The following is a 16,005-nucleotide window of genomic DNA, read 5'->3' as shown; positions in this document are numbered from 1 at the left end:
AATTGGAGATGTGATTCAAATCCAGCCTGGCCTGGCACCAAAGCCAGGGTTCTTTCTACTCTACCATGCTGTCCCTGAAGGGACTAATAGAAACAAGGTCACTATAAACCATTTCCCCCTTTCTAAGCGCAAATGTATGCCTTTTATTAGCAGGTACCTGGCCCCCACAGCATAGTCAGAATTCACATCTGAGACAGGGAGTTAGGAAATCTCAAAGCATGAAACTGATTGGGGGAATAGAAAAGAACATCGTGAAACATTACCTAATTGTTTAGTAATGTTGTCATGCATTGTCCAAAATTGGCCTGGAACAGGAGTACAGCCAAGGAGAGGAATATAAACAGATCTTGCACTGGGATGAGCAGTCTAATTTCTAGCCTTTCTGATTCATACAAGAAGTGGGGACACTCAAAGCAAACTCCAGGACTGCCATGGACCAGGCACACATACTCAGGGAGAGAAAGAGCCATTGAATGGTTAGGGCCACAAGAGCATTTACACAAGAACTCCAGCAGGGAATTAAAATGTACTGTATGTTTTTGCCTTTCAAAGCATGATTCCCTTTCCTGTTTTTGTTATTCTGAAATTAAAAACATTTGGTTGGTGTGCCAGGCAGCAAAGGCTGCAGACACCCCAGGTCACCAACACCCCTCATGCCAGGGAAGGCAATCAAAACAGCTCTGACTTCAGAAAATCGCAGCTGGGCTTTGTGCTCAACGCCAAATTAATGTCTCACCATTACACATGATGGCTTATTGGGATCCTCTCAAAGTTAAAAAAAAAAAATAAACCAAAAACCGACAGGAACCAGAAACGATTACTTTAAAATTAAGATTTGTGTGTGCGTGGCTTTTGCCTGCTGCCTCTGGTGAGCCTCGTACATGACGTTGCCTAGGGGACTGCTGGCTCTGTTCACTGCTGCATCACACAGAAGGTGCCATGAATGAGTAAATACCAAAACCAAAGGCATCCCTCTCCCAAAATATTGAACACACAAAACCACTCCGATTGATTCAGTGCAAGACAAACCAGCCACAATTTTTTAAAAAGACAATGCACAAAAATTGGAGTCTACAAGAGATGCTAAGGTAATTATCTTCTTAAAAATGAGGAGAGGGCTTTTTCTTTAACTTTCAATGTAACTCACACCAATATTCTGTCAAACAGTTATCTCTCTAAACATATTTGAAAAAAGTTATTTTACCAAATGTCAACATTCAACTTTTCGGGAAACTAGCTGCTGTGTGCCTATCACGCCAACCAGCTAAGCCTCTAAGGTGTATTTCCCTCATGAAATATAATGCTTAGGAAACAGGCTGGGAGATATTTTTCTTGCATTATCTCACTAACCTCTCCAACACTGTGATTCTTTAATCAGTGTTTTACCTTTAAAAGGTAGAAGGAAGCGAAAAGACAAGCCAATACCACATATTGATCTCAAAAAGAAAAGTCAACAGTAGGAGCTGGAGTCAGTCTAATTTCCCACACCTTCCTTAAATACCTAACCCCAAAGTGAGAGCTGATACTCAGGACCATGATACTGAGGCCCTCACAGGACTCTCAACCACGAAAGGCATAATTGTGTTCATTGTTTTACACTTACGAGGACTGGAAAGTACAGTAATACATTTTAGGAATTTCACAAATGGGGCAACTGAGGTTAAAGGACATGGCAGTCTGGACTCAAATCGAGTCTGCCTTGACCCCAGAGGCCATGCTTTTAACCACCACACTGTCCACCCTTGTCAAGAGAAACCAAGGAACAGCCTATTTTACAAAGTGAAAAATAACTGAGAGAGCACAGAGAGTCCAAAGAGGCAGAAACTTTACATAAATAACACGTATAAGCACAGCTTGAATTATTGCCATTCAACAAAACGAAGAGATGCTCAACCAACTTACAATAACTTTCAGGTTTCCCTTAACATCAAAAGACTTGATCACCCAGTTGACAGACTTTTTGCACTTCAAGATCAGGATGAGATTTTTGACCACCTCAGGATCCTTTCGAGAAGGTCTTATGTCAATTACTATATCCACCTGGAAAGCACTGGGAATGGAAAACAAAGGCAGAGTTAGGACCCAAATGGCAGAAAGTTGCAACTATCTCTTCTCTTCCAAGTCTTCGTGTTTCCAGTGTCTGGCCAGTTGATTAAAAAGCTGGAGTCGATCCCAGGCAAATGACATGTGCAAAACAGATTGTAAGTGCACACATAACAAAATGGTTTTATATAACAATAGAAAAATACGCCTGCTGATAATTAGCCACTAAAATTTTTCTCTTCTTTTCGGGGGGGTGAGGAGGAGGTTACTTAAGGCAGCCACTGTTTGAAATGGACTTGAACAAACCAGAAGAGTTTACTTTTGAAGCAGAATTGTTGCTTTTTCTACCTTCAACACCTTCAATGTGTAACTTTCCAATTTGCAGTATGTTCAAAATCCTTCAAAGCCAGAAGTGGGCAGCAGTTTGGTGGTGGTGGTGGGGGGGGGGGGGGGTGGCAGGGAGGAGGAAAAAAATTAGGAAACTTTAGAATAAAATGAGAGGCAAAAAACTGGAGAATTTCTTGACTTATGCAAGGTTTGCTTAAGACATTAACATTTGCTACAGAATATCTGCATTTACTTTCCCAAACTTCTGGATATATAGTTATTAAAATAAAGAAACAGATGGTCAACCAAGTGATTACTGGAAAATTGATGAACCCAACCCAAACTTCTAAGAATTCAGCATAAAAGAGAATTTTTCCCAAACAATAATGTCTGTCATTCCGAATTTAAAGGAAAGTCTTTCTTTCCATCTCGGTTTTACACACTAGTAAAGCATAGAATGAATGATATACTCCAGTGAAGCCATAGGCTCGATATCTAAGCACTTTTGCCAGACCGCTTCTATTCCTATTCCCTTTTAATTTTCCACAAAATTCTTCACGTGGCACAAAATGGAATCTGACTAAAACTGATCTGTAGTTTATTCACTTTTAAAATCAAAATTTGATTAGAATTTTAACTTTTAAATCCCTCTCTAATATAAACTTACATTTTAAGTCACTAGTCCACACGAAATGCAGGCTAAAGGGGAGAAGGGCCTACTTCCTCCCCCTTTTTTAATTCCCTAATTATTCTTGACAGGGAGGGCTAAATTTCCAGTCCTGGGGCGGAAGCTGAGGGTGGGAGGGGGCGAACAAGAACACAGGGAGAGGCAAGTTGTGTCCAATGGCTCTTTGGTGTGTCATCATGAAGGGCCACACCCCCAACACACACAAAAAAACACACACACAGAATTAAACAGTCATGAATGCAAAAGTGTTCTGAGGACACTATGAACAGAACCTTATTAAAAACAGAATGTTATTAAAATGATAATTGTTAATAAGGTACATTCTGTAATTTTCTTATCAGGGATAACCTCAGTCAAAGGAGATGATGATGGAGCAAGAGTGACTGTGTCTATAATTAGTACCCAAAAGTTCAGAATAGGCTTCAGGAGTTCATCTGCAATGTTGGGGATCTGGAGACAGATGCAAAAATAAAGTACATCACTGATGCCTTTACTCCTTTCTTCACAGCTTCTGTGAATCTCACCCAAAGCATCGATGGCTCCCTGTCTCCCTCCCTCCTGCACAGGGAGGGCTGAGCCTCTCCCTGCCTCAAATCAGGGAAGATCTTTATTTTCATCTCTTCTCGGTTTAGACACCCACCCACCCACACATACACACACACACTCACTCACCTGTAGGGGTTAGAGTTTGGGGTGATTAACTCGATGATGTGAACCTCCTTATCCTGGGGCTGGCTGGATATCACACACCCTTCTGCGGCTTTGGGCTGAAGGTATTCGGCAAGGTAATTGAGTGAGAGAAAATTCTTCCCTATGTTGCAGGTGGGAGGGAACACTTGATCTGAAAGTAAAGCAGCACAGGACAATCTGTCAGATCACTGAGCTATGTGGCACCCAGATTCAAAGGAAAGAAGGTGACAGTGACACCCAGCAAGTGCAGGACACAGGGAACCAAAGCCTAAGGAAGGGCCTTAGAATGAATGCCTCAACCACTGCCCTGAAATGCTATCCCTATGGTCACCAGCGACCTCCTACTGACAACTCTAGTGGCTTGTTTTGGTCTAAACCCTCCCTTTCTTGTTCTCTGTGACACTTCTTTGTCCTCATCCATTTCCTCTATCTTTCAGTCTCTTTCACTGGCTTCTCATCCTCTGCTCATCCTTTAAATACCAGTGGTCCTCAATCTTCAGAGCACATCACAATCCACCTGTTTGGACCGCATCCCAGAGTCTGATTCCAAAGATCTAGGTGGAGCCTAGGAAGCTTTCTTTTTGAAAAGCTCCATAGTTGATCCTGATACAAACCAAGGCTAAGAAGCTCAGTTCCTTCCTGAATCCTCTTTTTGTGTCATATTCTTCCTAGATGATCTCAATCACTCCCACAGCTTCAACTGGTACCCAGATCATGACTCCTTTTCTGAGCTGCACACCTGTATTGTCATCTGTTTATCAAGCACCTCCCGCCTAAAAATCCAATAGATATTTCAGTCAGCATACTTAACACTGAATCCAATTATCCCTCCTATCCCCAAACATGCTCCTCTGTGGATATTTGCTACTCCAGTTAATAGGAGAACCAGTCACCTAACTAATTCTATGGCCCACCATGTAGAATTAATCACTCCCTCAAATGTCTTCCTCAGAGCATGTATACTCTAAAGCCTGAAGTTTTAGGGGAAGCAGTGGGGGCAGACTTTCACTTTCTCACAATCTTGACACAGACCACTAATGTTTGTATGGCGCTTTACAGTTAACAAGCTGCTTTTATAAACATTATCTCATTGTGCTGAGGGCTGCTTGTCACCTCCACCAGGGAAAGTGATGCAAGTACCAAGAGTCTGAAGATACTCCCCCAACGGCACATGCCGTTGACACAGCACTGTGGTTGATGGGATTTCCATCCAGTGGTTTAAATGTTTAAACAGAACTTGAAACTGCTGGCAGTGTGACAGCTGGGACCAATGTCAAGGAAGTTCTAGGTGTAGCAAACTTTTTTTTCAGAAGGGGTAATTAATCAGAGCCCTGGCGCTTTAATGAAACAGATTTCTGCCTTTTTCATTTAACGGATAGGATGCTAGGGTTCAAATCCACATGCAAGTCTCTCTCAGGAGAGAGGAATCAGCCCAGGAGCTCTCAAGACTGGGTTGATACTGCCCTCCCCCACCCCCATGTAATTTGTGCGACTTCCCTTGTGCTGAAGTCCACAGCACACACTGTGGCATCGTGGCTCTGCATACCATGGTGCCCCCAGCACCACCCCTAGAGCAGAGGGGACCAGAGGAGCTCTGAAGGCCCCTGCCTATAGGTTCATTGCAAAGGCGTCCTGGCTCTGCACTCTGCATTGTTCCCTAAAGATCCCCTCAGAAGAGGCCAGGGCTCCGCCGACTCAGGCTGCTGGAGCAGACTCCCCTCCACATCTGCTGAGGGTTTCGCCAGATGAGCAGATGAAGAACGCACACCCTGCAGCTGCAGCCCTGCGGACGCCTCCCCCAGATCACAGGACAGAAGATGATCTTGGGGTGACAAGGCTGAAATTTAATCAAGAATCAGAGGGTGTGTGCATGGGCCAGGGACAGGCCAGTTTGGAACTCAAGAGACTAGGACCCTCCTGGGACTCTGGCCTATATATCTAGTTCCTAGGTGTGTCTGGTTTGCAGCTGGCATATAGTAGGCACATGGTATAGGTTTCCTGAATTAACAAATGTTGATGTGAGATTTGAGACAAATAATGAAAAACTTACCCATACTGTGACCCTCCTAAGCCACTAGGAAAAGTCTGTTTAAAAGTTGCTGTAATTAAGGGCTCAAGTCCTAGAGGCCACTGTCACTAAGCTGAACAAGCTGATCACTTTTTGTTGTGTGTGCAAGTGTGTGCGTGGTTTTCTTCCCCCCTAAATGACCTCCCGCATGCCTGGCATCAAAACTTACAGCAACTGCCAAGTAGAAAGGAAACCACAATGGGGAATCCCCGGATAGAAACCTGGCAAGTTTGGGGGGGAATAAGTCACATGCTTATTTGTATTTTAGGAAAGGATTGACAAATGCCTTTGAGAGCTAGAATAATACACTTGGAGAGCCTGGGAGGTAATGCAAATTCCTCGTTTTACTGCGGTGGAAACTGAGGCTCTGGTGGCAAATGAGTGTTGATTGAAGCCTCACAGTTAACGAGACCAGTTGGGATAAGAACCAAAACTCCTCACTTCTTCTGCTCTAGGTACACAGGTTAGAGCAGTAGTTCTCAGATGTCAGCAAGCATCAGAATCACCTGGAGGGCTTGTTAAACACAGATGTTTGGATTCCAGCCCCAGTATTTCTGATTCACTTGGTCTGGGGTGGCCCAAGAACTGGCATTTCTAACAAGTTCCCAGGTGATGAGGATGCTGCTGGGGTGGGTACTACACTTTGAGAACTACTGGGAATAGAGCAAGAGGAGGCTCACAGCCTGGGATATCTGGGTACAAGTCGGGTAGAGACAGGTCAGGTTCTGGGAAGCTAGCGGATGAGGCTTACTCAGTGGAGTCAGATCAATGGTGATAAACGACATCACCTTGTGATTCACCAACCTAACCAAGCACCCTCGCTTCTCCTAACTGTTCCTCTCCACAGTGTGGGCCAGGGACTTATTCCCAACTGGTGGCTGGAGTCAAGTCTCAGAGGCTCCAAAGCTGTTATCAAGGAGTTAACCAATTTTTACTAGACTGGACACCAGGTCCTTTAAGTTCTTCCCAACCCAGTGTGTGGCCTTGGGGAAGTCACTTAACCCTTCTCTCAGGGCAGGCTACAGCTGTTCATAGAAGCTCATGTGCTGTCAAGAGAACAGAGCCCAACATTCTAAATGTAACTATAACATTTTCTTATTCTAACAAATTCCAAGGGGGTAATCAACATTCTTTCACGCTACTAGAATTCTGCTTCAGAAATGCAGACCATTGGCCAGGGCTTAGATCCTTTGTTAAAAGGGATTTTTCATTTTGCTCCAATGAGACTTGACCTCTATTATTAGCTACCTGACTACCACGAGAGTTAAGTAACAAACTTCAACTTTTTGAACCCAACTCTCATCTAAAACTCCTCTTTTCTCTACTCGGCTAAACAAGTCTTTCCATCCAGGTGGCCCACTTTCATGTTTAGGTTATGCTTCTTTGGCTAAGACTTAAAATACAGCATCAGGCATTAGCCTCAAGAGCCAGGAAACCTGGGTTTGAGTTCTGGCTTTGCCACTTGCTAGTAATCTGGATTTAAGTAAGTTAGCTTAACCTTCCACTAACCCCTCTGTAAAATGGTGGAAATGATGGTTTCCTCCTAGGATTACTGGCGGGGTTACGTAGGGTACATGTGAAAGCACCTGATGTGGCCTCTGCATGCAGCACACACTCAGTAGCAGTGTCTACTTTTCCTGCATCTGACCAGCAGCCCAGATCCGAACAAGGGCTGCAAGGAGCCTTCGACAACCCACCCTGCAGTGCCACGCTGTCTGTGGAGGAGGTGACAACTGCTGTAGAATCCAGCAGAAAGCAGACGGACGCTGAACACCTGAAATGCAGTTTCCACACAATCATCTGACTATAATAAGGATCGATTCACAAGAGTTGTTATTTCTAGCAACTTATGGGGCCTCCAAATGCATTCAACTAAAATAATGATAAAGAAGTTATTAAGAAAGTTATATGCTTTCAAAATTGAGTCACTGGTATTTATATCCCTCTGCAAGGCAAGGAAATTAAAATGGGCAATCTCTTATCAAGGTGACACAGTTCCTTTCTCCAATAATTTGTCTTTGTAACAGGCATCGGTATTAAAAATATATTCAAACACTTTTCCTTTGCTACTGTCCAAAATTTAACTGATGTCATGAGACCATAAACTGACATTGGCTTCCAATGTTTGCAGAATAAGAGGTAAGAGGAAGCCCTAACTGTTGACCCATCCTGCAACGGTCTCTCTCATCCCATCAGTTGCCATCTCCTTTCCCACACCTTCAGCTTCCTGCCTTCCACTCACTTCTGACTTCTGTGCACCGACGTCTTCTAAATCCTACACCACAACCTCTCTCAACCATGCTACTCCCCATTTCTCACTTGGCCATTACCAGGTCTGTTTCCTCAGAAGGAAAAAAGGGAAGGGGGAATGTGGTAGGAGCAGGCCCCAGAGATGCCTCAGGTCCCTGCCAGCTCCAAACATTTTGTGATTCTATGATTCCTCCGTAACTGCCTAGTCTCAGAAAAGAAAACAACCGACTGTCGTAAATCAGTCATTAATTGAAACCACATAAAATTTACCTTCCCCGACTTTAATATAAATGTTTCTTGCTATCTTGAGTTCAGTGAATGAAGTAACCGCTCCATACTCCTTTCGGGCCCAATTTAACAGATGTTCATTTCCATGGGGGAAGCTCCTTTCTTCTGTTTCTGCTGACAAGGAGAAGTTTCCTGATGAAAAGTGGACCACAGAACCCTCAGACACCTAGAAGAAATAAAATCATATATTTAACACGGTGTAGTCACCCAGAGCTAAATTATAGAGACAGCATTTATTGGACAACTAATGGATGTTTGTCAATCCAACCCTCTTCCCTTTGTTATACAGGCAGATCATCTTTTTCCAGCACTGATTCAAGAAATAATCCCAACGCTACTTCTCCCAGGTAATGACAAAACTACCAACAGTGCAGGATGTCCCTTTGAACTCTTTTTTTTTTTTTAAAGACTTTATTTTTTCCTTTTTCTCCCCAAAGCCCCCTGGTACATAGTTGTATATTCTTCGTTGTGGGTCCTTCTAGTTGTGGTATGTGGGACGCTGCCTCAGCGTGGTTTGATGAGCAGTGCCATGTCCGCGCCCAGGATTCGAACCAACGAAACACTGGGCCACCTGCAGCGGAGCGTGCAAACTTAACCACTCGGCCACAGGGCCAGCCCCTGTCCCTTTGACTCTTAAAGAGCATTGTGATGATGGGGCCGGCTCTGTGGCTGAGTGGTTAAGTTCACGCGCTCCGCTGTGGCAGCCCAGGGTTCGGATCCTGGGCGCGGACATGGCACGGCTCGTTAGGCCACGTTGAGGCGGCGTCCCACATACCACAACTAGAAGGATGTGCAACTAAGATATACAACTATGTCCAGGGGGGGTTTGGGGAGATAAAAGCAGGAAAAAAAAAAAAAAGAGCATTGTGATGAGAGACTGCATACTGCATTGTGAGTAATCATAAGAATTATCACTGCTATTTTCCAGATATCTAATTGAAGGGCAACCTTTCAAATAAAGTGCTTCAAGTAAGTGGGACATCCTGGTGAGTGTTATCGTGGGCTTGTAATGGGCTTCGGGATCAGGGCAAGTGATCCCAAAGTCCTACTAGCAAGTGAACTTGACTTCCAGGTCCTCCACAGCTGCAGAAGCACCACCACAGGGACACAGCCAGAGTCCCCTGGGTTTAGGTTCTCCTGAGCTCTGAGATAAAAGGAACGGCCAGATCACACTGCCGCCCAGCACTGAGATGAATGTGTACTGCAGTTTATTTTGTAAGACCCCCAAATTCCCATAGACAATGAAGTCAAGAGGCTGTGAGGCTGATCGTAATAAAGCTTTCAGGATGATTTACGCAAGTCCCACATTCTTGTTGGAGGTATCTAGAGACCCTCACTGACCTAGCAAATCATGGTATGTATAATTAACACACAACGGGGGAAAATTATCATCTTCTCGCTGTACTATAATCAAATTTAGTTGCTGGTGAAAACAAGTGTGTCATCTTTATTGGCTCACATTTATAAAATAAAGATTTTTATCAATGTTAGGGTGAAACCTCAAAATATGAGCAAAATGGCTCACAAATACCCAAGTCATCGAACTATAAATGTCTTGTATTAAGTTTCACATTAATTTATCATTAACAAAAAGCAAACCATTTCTGAAGAGGTTATAAACAGCTAGAGTACAAACAGGCTGAGGGCAGGGATTTTGCTTATGGTTCTATCGCTTACAGCAGCATTTTCAACCATAACACACATAGAAAATAGTACTTACCCCAACTATCGTGCTAGGCATTAATATTTTCTATTTAATTATATATTTATTTATTTATTTATTTTTTAGGAGGAGGATTAGCCCTGAGCTAACATATGCTGCCAATCCTCCTCTTTTCACTGAGGAAGACTGGCCCTGAGCTAACATCCATGCCCATCTTCCTCTACTTTATATGTGGGACGCCTACCACAGCATGGCTTGCCAAGCAGTGCCATGTCCGCACCTGGGATCTGAACCAGTGAACCCTGGGCCCCTGAAGCGGAATGTGAGAACTTAACCGCTGCGCCACCAGGCCAGCCCCTACATATATATATATATCTATATATATCTATACATATTTTTATGCTAGCAAAGAAGTACCTCACTTAATTGATTCCATGACCTACTAATGCTGTGGTCTCCCTCTTGGCTGAAAACCAGAAGCACCTAAGAGCTTCTGAATATCCTGAGGACCAGGCCACATCCCAGACCAACTGGAATCTTTGGGGTGAGACGCAGACATCGAAATATTTTAAAGCTCCCTGGATGATTAGATTTGAAAAACACTGTTCTAGGTCAGGCCTCTTGTGGGCATTTTGCAGCTTCCTTTACACGAGTGGTTCTTAACCAGGGGCACTTTTGTCCCCCAGGGGACTTTTGGCAATGTCTGGAAACATTTTTGATTGTCACAACTGCGAGGTTTGAGCTACTGGCATCCAGCAAGTAGGGCCAGGGATGCTGCTAAACATCTTACAATGCACAGGGCAGCCCCACAGTAAAGAACTATCCAAAATGTCAATAGTACTGTGACTGAGAAATCTTGGTCTACACCTTGGACCGACTGAATGTTACTATCACTCCTTTCCATGCTGGAAATCGGGCTGTTTAGAACTTAATAAAGAATAAGAGAAGCTTTTTGGTTTGCATTGGCTTGGAAAGCCCAGAACTAATCATTAATAGGCTGGGCATAAACTAGGACCATTAACAATAGTTACCATTTACTGCACACCTATTAGCTATCAGGCACCACAAAGTGCTATCAAGTGTGCTAACGACATTTGCTAAATGTCCTGATGCCAGTTACAAACAAACCAGCAGGGACCGTTTCGCTTCGACCTTGCTTTGACATCACCTGCATAAGAAAAAGCTCCTGTGCCCTTTACCTGCCAAACCACAACCACATGGCCCTGGGGATAAATCTTCTGAGGTTCAGCTACTCAGCAACACTGAACTTCAAACAAAGTTTATCTGATCTTCTGATAAGCACTGTAGTAAAAACCTTCTTTTCATTCAAAAGCACTTGTGCAAAAAAGTCATTTTTATCAAGCCTGCCACCGAAAAAACCCGTAACAGTCCAAAGGCCTCTGTCCCACTGCCAGCACAGTTCTGAATGTTAGGGCAAGCACCCCGGGATGTCTGATCCTTTTGTCCTCATTCATGTTACAGCCATAAAGTAAAACAAGCAGGTTTAAAATACGTTATACATAGAGTACGCTTCTGCAGAGTGGAAGGTGGGATCTATTACCCTGGTACGTTCCAGAGGCAAGAATGTGAACAGCGCAAATAAGAGAAGAAATAGCGAGAGACTTCAGAATGTATCCTGAAGAAACTGAAAAGTGCTACTGGAGTCTAGCTGATTCTTCAGGAAGGGGCAGCTCCTGGCTGATGCCTCCACGTACCATCAGCCCTGCTCCAGTCTGTCTTCTCCCGGGCCAGCAGCAACAAGGTTCACACACTCAGGGCTGAGGAATTTGGACAAGGAGTTAACCGCCACTCCTCAGGCGCATTCCAATAAGAGGAGAGCAAAGCTGCCAGGCCCGGTGAAGTGTCCCTGACTGTAGGTCAGTGGAAATTTTCTGCTGCAAGAGGTTAGTCAGCACTCCTCTGACCACCAGTTCTCCAGGCTCTGACGAGGCTGGGTGCTGACAAAGGCCCCCCAACCCCCCCTGAGTTTTAGAAGGTATTGTTATTTCCATCTGACCCTCAGGATGACCTGTGAGGTAGGCTACTATGATTTCCACAGTAGAGAGGAGGAACCCTCAGAGAAGCTAACGGCCTACCCAAGGTCAGGGAATCAGACCAGGACAAGACCAGAACAGGAGACTCCTGACTTCTGGTCACAGATGGCCTCTGCTTGAACCCTTTCAGAAAGAAGACCTTGCCAGCTCCCAAGGCAGAAGATTTCCGTTCTTACTTTCTATCCACTTGTCTGAGCTGTGCCTTCCAGACCAAAGAATTCCCTCCTCTTCCCTCCGTGAGACAAGCCTTTCAAAGGTCTGAAGATGTCACTCCACCCTGATCATGACTTCACTTCTTTAGGGCAATTCCCCCAGCCTCCTCAACTCCTCCCCAGACACTATGGTCGTCAGATCTTCATCAGCACAGTCTCTGAAATATGGTGCCCGGGATAAGACTTGGGGTTTTGGATGTAGTCTAACAAATGTACTGTGATGGTTAATTTTATGTGTCAACTTGACTGGACCATGGGGTGCCCAGATATTTGGTCAAACGCTATTCTGAGTGTTCCTGTGAGGGTGTTTTGGGATGAGATTAACATTTAAATTGAGAGACTAGGTAAAACAGAGTGCCCTTCCTAACTTGTGCGGGCCTCCTCCTATCACTTAAAGGCCTGACTATAAGAAAAGGCTGACCCTCCCCCGAGGAAGAGAGAGTTCTCCTGCCTGACGGGACATCAGCTCTTCCTTGCTCTACAGCAGCCTGCTGGCCGTGGGACTCAAACTGGACATCAGCTCTGCAGATTTTGGACTTGATAGTCTCCATAATCATGTGAGCCAATTCCTGACAATAAATCTCTTTCTTTCTTTATATATGTAGACACCGCATGAGGCCAAGATTGCAGGAGGTCCAAGATCACATTAGCTTTTTAGATCAGCTGAACTCTGCTCTTATCTCATATTCATTAATTTATGCTTTAAACATACATCCAACAAATACTTATTGAGTGCCCGCTGACTCTGAGCCGGACACTGCTCTAGGTGTGGGGGATCTAGCAGAGAAGGCGAAAGGCAAAATTCCCCATCCACGTGGACCTTACAGTCTAGTAAGGGAGCCAGAGGAGCAAAACAAATAAATAAAACGTATAATAGGGCAATCAGTGCTATGGAACCAAACCAACTGAGAGAAGAGGAGAGGGTACCATACTTTTAAATGCTGTGATGGGGAAAGTCTGAGAAAGTTCCTGAGCAGTTAAAGTCCTGAAGGAGACAAAGAGCAAGCCATGAGCACGTCAGGGGGAAGAGCGCTCATGGCTGAGATGCAGCAAGTGGAGGAGGAGCAGGGAGGCCAGGCTGGCTGTGGCACAGGGGTGAGGGAAGATGGGTAGCAGAATAGGTGAGAGAGCTCAGAGGACACCAGTAGGTCCAACAGGACCTTGCGGACCATTGTTAGGAACCATGGTGTTTAGTGTGGGTGAGATGGGCCACCACTGAAAATTCATTACAACACCTACCAAGTGCTTTCACAGGATCACTGGCTGCTACGTCCAGTCTAGACTAAAGGGAGAGAAGGAGCAGGAAACCAGTAGACTTCTGGAATTATCCAGAGAAGAAAGAGTGGCAGCTCACACCAGGGACGTAGGTGGTGGTAGAGATGACGATACCTAAATCCTCAGGTCTTTATCTTAAATAATCAGGTCGAGGCTCTTCGCATCCTTCCCTTACACAGTGATTCTTTTCACATAGAGTCTTATATTTATTCTTCAGATCCATATTTCAAGTCTATAGAGACCAATAAAGATCCTTATTCTGTTAGTTGCCAGTATCTCTAAATTTCATATGCGTGCCTTTTACATGTTCATATAAATCCCTAAGAAGCTGAACAAGACCAAGACCAGACTGAGGTCTGTGACTTACAGGTACACTCCTACGCTGACCCAAGCACAATAAACAGCGCTTACTGGGGTCCCAGGTTGTTCACCAACTACAAAGTGATCCCACAGAACTGTCCTCATCTTGTTTGTAAGGACATCATGCTAGAGCTGTCAAGAGCCCTGCTGAAATAAAGACATGATATACCAATGTCATTCCTCTATTCTACCAGTCTGCTGTAGGCCCTGGGTAATCCTCATGGTGTGGTACCCTTACTACAGTCTGGCTTGGATTAAAGTCTGTGGAAGAACGCAGATGTAAAGAGATTAGCAAAAAACAAGAAAAAGGGAAAATATTTTTCTAATATGGTTACAATCACTATTGCAGGGAAAATAACTACATGTGTGAATTTGGAATTGTTTTTAAAAAATGTTAAGAGTAGGGTTGGCCTGGTGGCATAGTGGTTAAGTGTGCAGGCTCTCCTTTGACGGTCTGGGGTTTGCAGGTTCAGATCCCAAGTGCAGACCTATATACTGCTCATCAAGCCAGGCTGTGACGGCGTCCCACATACAAGATGGGGGAAGACTGGCACAGATGGTAGCTCAGGGACAATCTTCCTCAAGCAAAAAGAGGAAGACTGGCAACAGATGGTAGCTCAGGGCAAATCTTCCTCACCAAAAAAAGAAAAAAAAGAAAGAAAGTTAAAAGCAAGGATTTTATATTTGGATAAAATGGCAGAAACTTTTCAAGGCTATTTATTCCATCCCCACCTTCTACCTTAGTTGTAGGTTCTTACCATGCTACCACCCCATTTCTGGCCCTTATAGCTCCACCAACCTGGTATCTCAACCATTACAGTAATCTCCTTCCTACCTTCCAAGTAGCCAATCCTATCTCCCTCTACCCCTCTTCCACACTGTCACTTGCGAGATCTTTCTGAAAAGTAAACACATGATGATGCAGGACAGCATCTAAGCATCTTAACTGGCACATGACCAGTGAGGGCCTCTGCCCGCCTGAATTCCCAGCGCCGCCCCCCCACACACTCGCCATATGGCACCACTCACGGTGGCAGAATACATCATGCAGCTTCAGGCTGCCAGGTCTTTTGATGTCCTGCTCCCCCCCTGGACCCCTCTTCTCTGCCTTGCTCACCTGGTAACGGCTCCTTGTCCTCCCCCAGGGATCACTTTCTCTGTGAAACCTCCCAGGCTCCCTTTCTCTCCTCAGGATGGAGCTGCCCACCGCGCCTTGTGCGTAGCTCTAGTCCAGCCCCTCTCGCACACTAACTGCTACCTATTTCTCAGCAAACCTGCCACCCCTACTTGACAAAGAACAACCCCTCGAGGGCCAAGAAAGTGCTTGTTCGTGCTGAATCTTGTGGGCCTGGCAGAGCGCTAGGCACAAAGCAGAGACTCAGTAATCGCTTTTTGCATGAAAGCTCAATGCTGCTATTTACAGGAAAGGATGGGCCATAATTTCTTCATTCCTCAGCCCTTACTTCCCTCACTGCCCAGGAAATGATCTTTCCTCCAGGCCATAAAGTTAATGATTTGATTTTTCACCCAATAACTCCACCTAAACCCCAATTATTAAATCATTTAGTAGTTCCACCTCTCCCCCCAGACCCCCAGAATACACTGAACTTTCCTCCTGCTTGCTAATTAAAATCCAATCCTCTGACATTCCCTGACATGACAAACGTCTTCCTGTGGGAATGAACAGAGCAGGGAGCTCCAGAATCCCGATTCTTAGCAAGCATCTGCTGAAAGGGCAAACGTGAAGCACTTTACTGTCTAACAAATCCCGGGCTGCCGAGACGCATGCTGGGCCCCCTCCTCTCCTGAATGCTCTTCCCTACTTAAATCGCGCACGGCATTTGTATTTTAAATTCTGGTTATGCTACCAGACTTTTTTAAAGAGCAGAACATTACTCTATCTGCCAGTGCTGGGAGTTTTATTACAAGAACTTACGGCTAGGCAATAAGAGCCAAGTTTATTATTTTTTCTGGACCAGATTCAACAACCTTGTCCAAAAGAGCAAGAAAAAAGCAAAAGAGGCAACCAGCCCTTTTGTTTCCACACCTGCATTTAAGCTTTAACTCTTGAAGTCCTCAGCAGATGC

The 16,005-nt window shown here is 44.7% G+C and overlaps 1 protein-coding gene across 8 annotated transcripts in view; it reads right to left on the bottom strand.

Moving 5' to 3' along the window:
• TGFBR3 (transforming growth factor beta receptor 3) overlaps nt 1-16,005 on the bottom strand; it is a 187,351-nt gene that overhangs the window by 42,520 nt on the left and 128,826 nt on the right. For all 8 annotated transcript variants that reach the window (XM_070592193.1, XM_008524419.2, XM_008524420.2 and 5 more), the window contains exons 5-7: nt 8,337-8,520; nt 3,731-3,899; nt 1,903-2,050 (exon numbers count right to left, since the gene is read on the bottom strand). In XM_070592193.1, coding sequence (XP_070448294.1) covers nt 1,903-2,050; nt 3,731-3,899; nt 8,337-8,520 — 501 coding nt within the window. The remainder of the gene's footprint in view (nt 1-1,902; nt 2,051-3,730; nt 3,900-8,336; nt 8,521-16,005) is intronic.

Source organism: Equus przewalskii, chromosome 24, assembly GCF_037783145.1.
Source record: "Equus przewalskii isolate Varuska chromosome 24, EquPr2, whole genome shotgun sequence".
NCBI lineage: Eukaryota > Metazoa > Chordata > Mammalia > Perissodactyla > Equidae > Equus > Equus przewalskii.
This window is presented reverse-complemented; position numbering and strand designations above follow the sequence as displayed.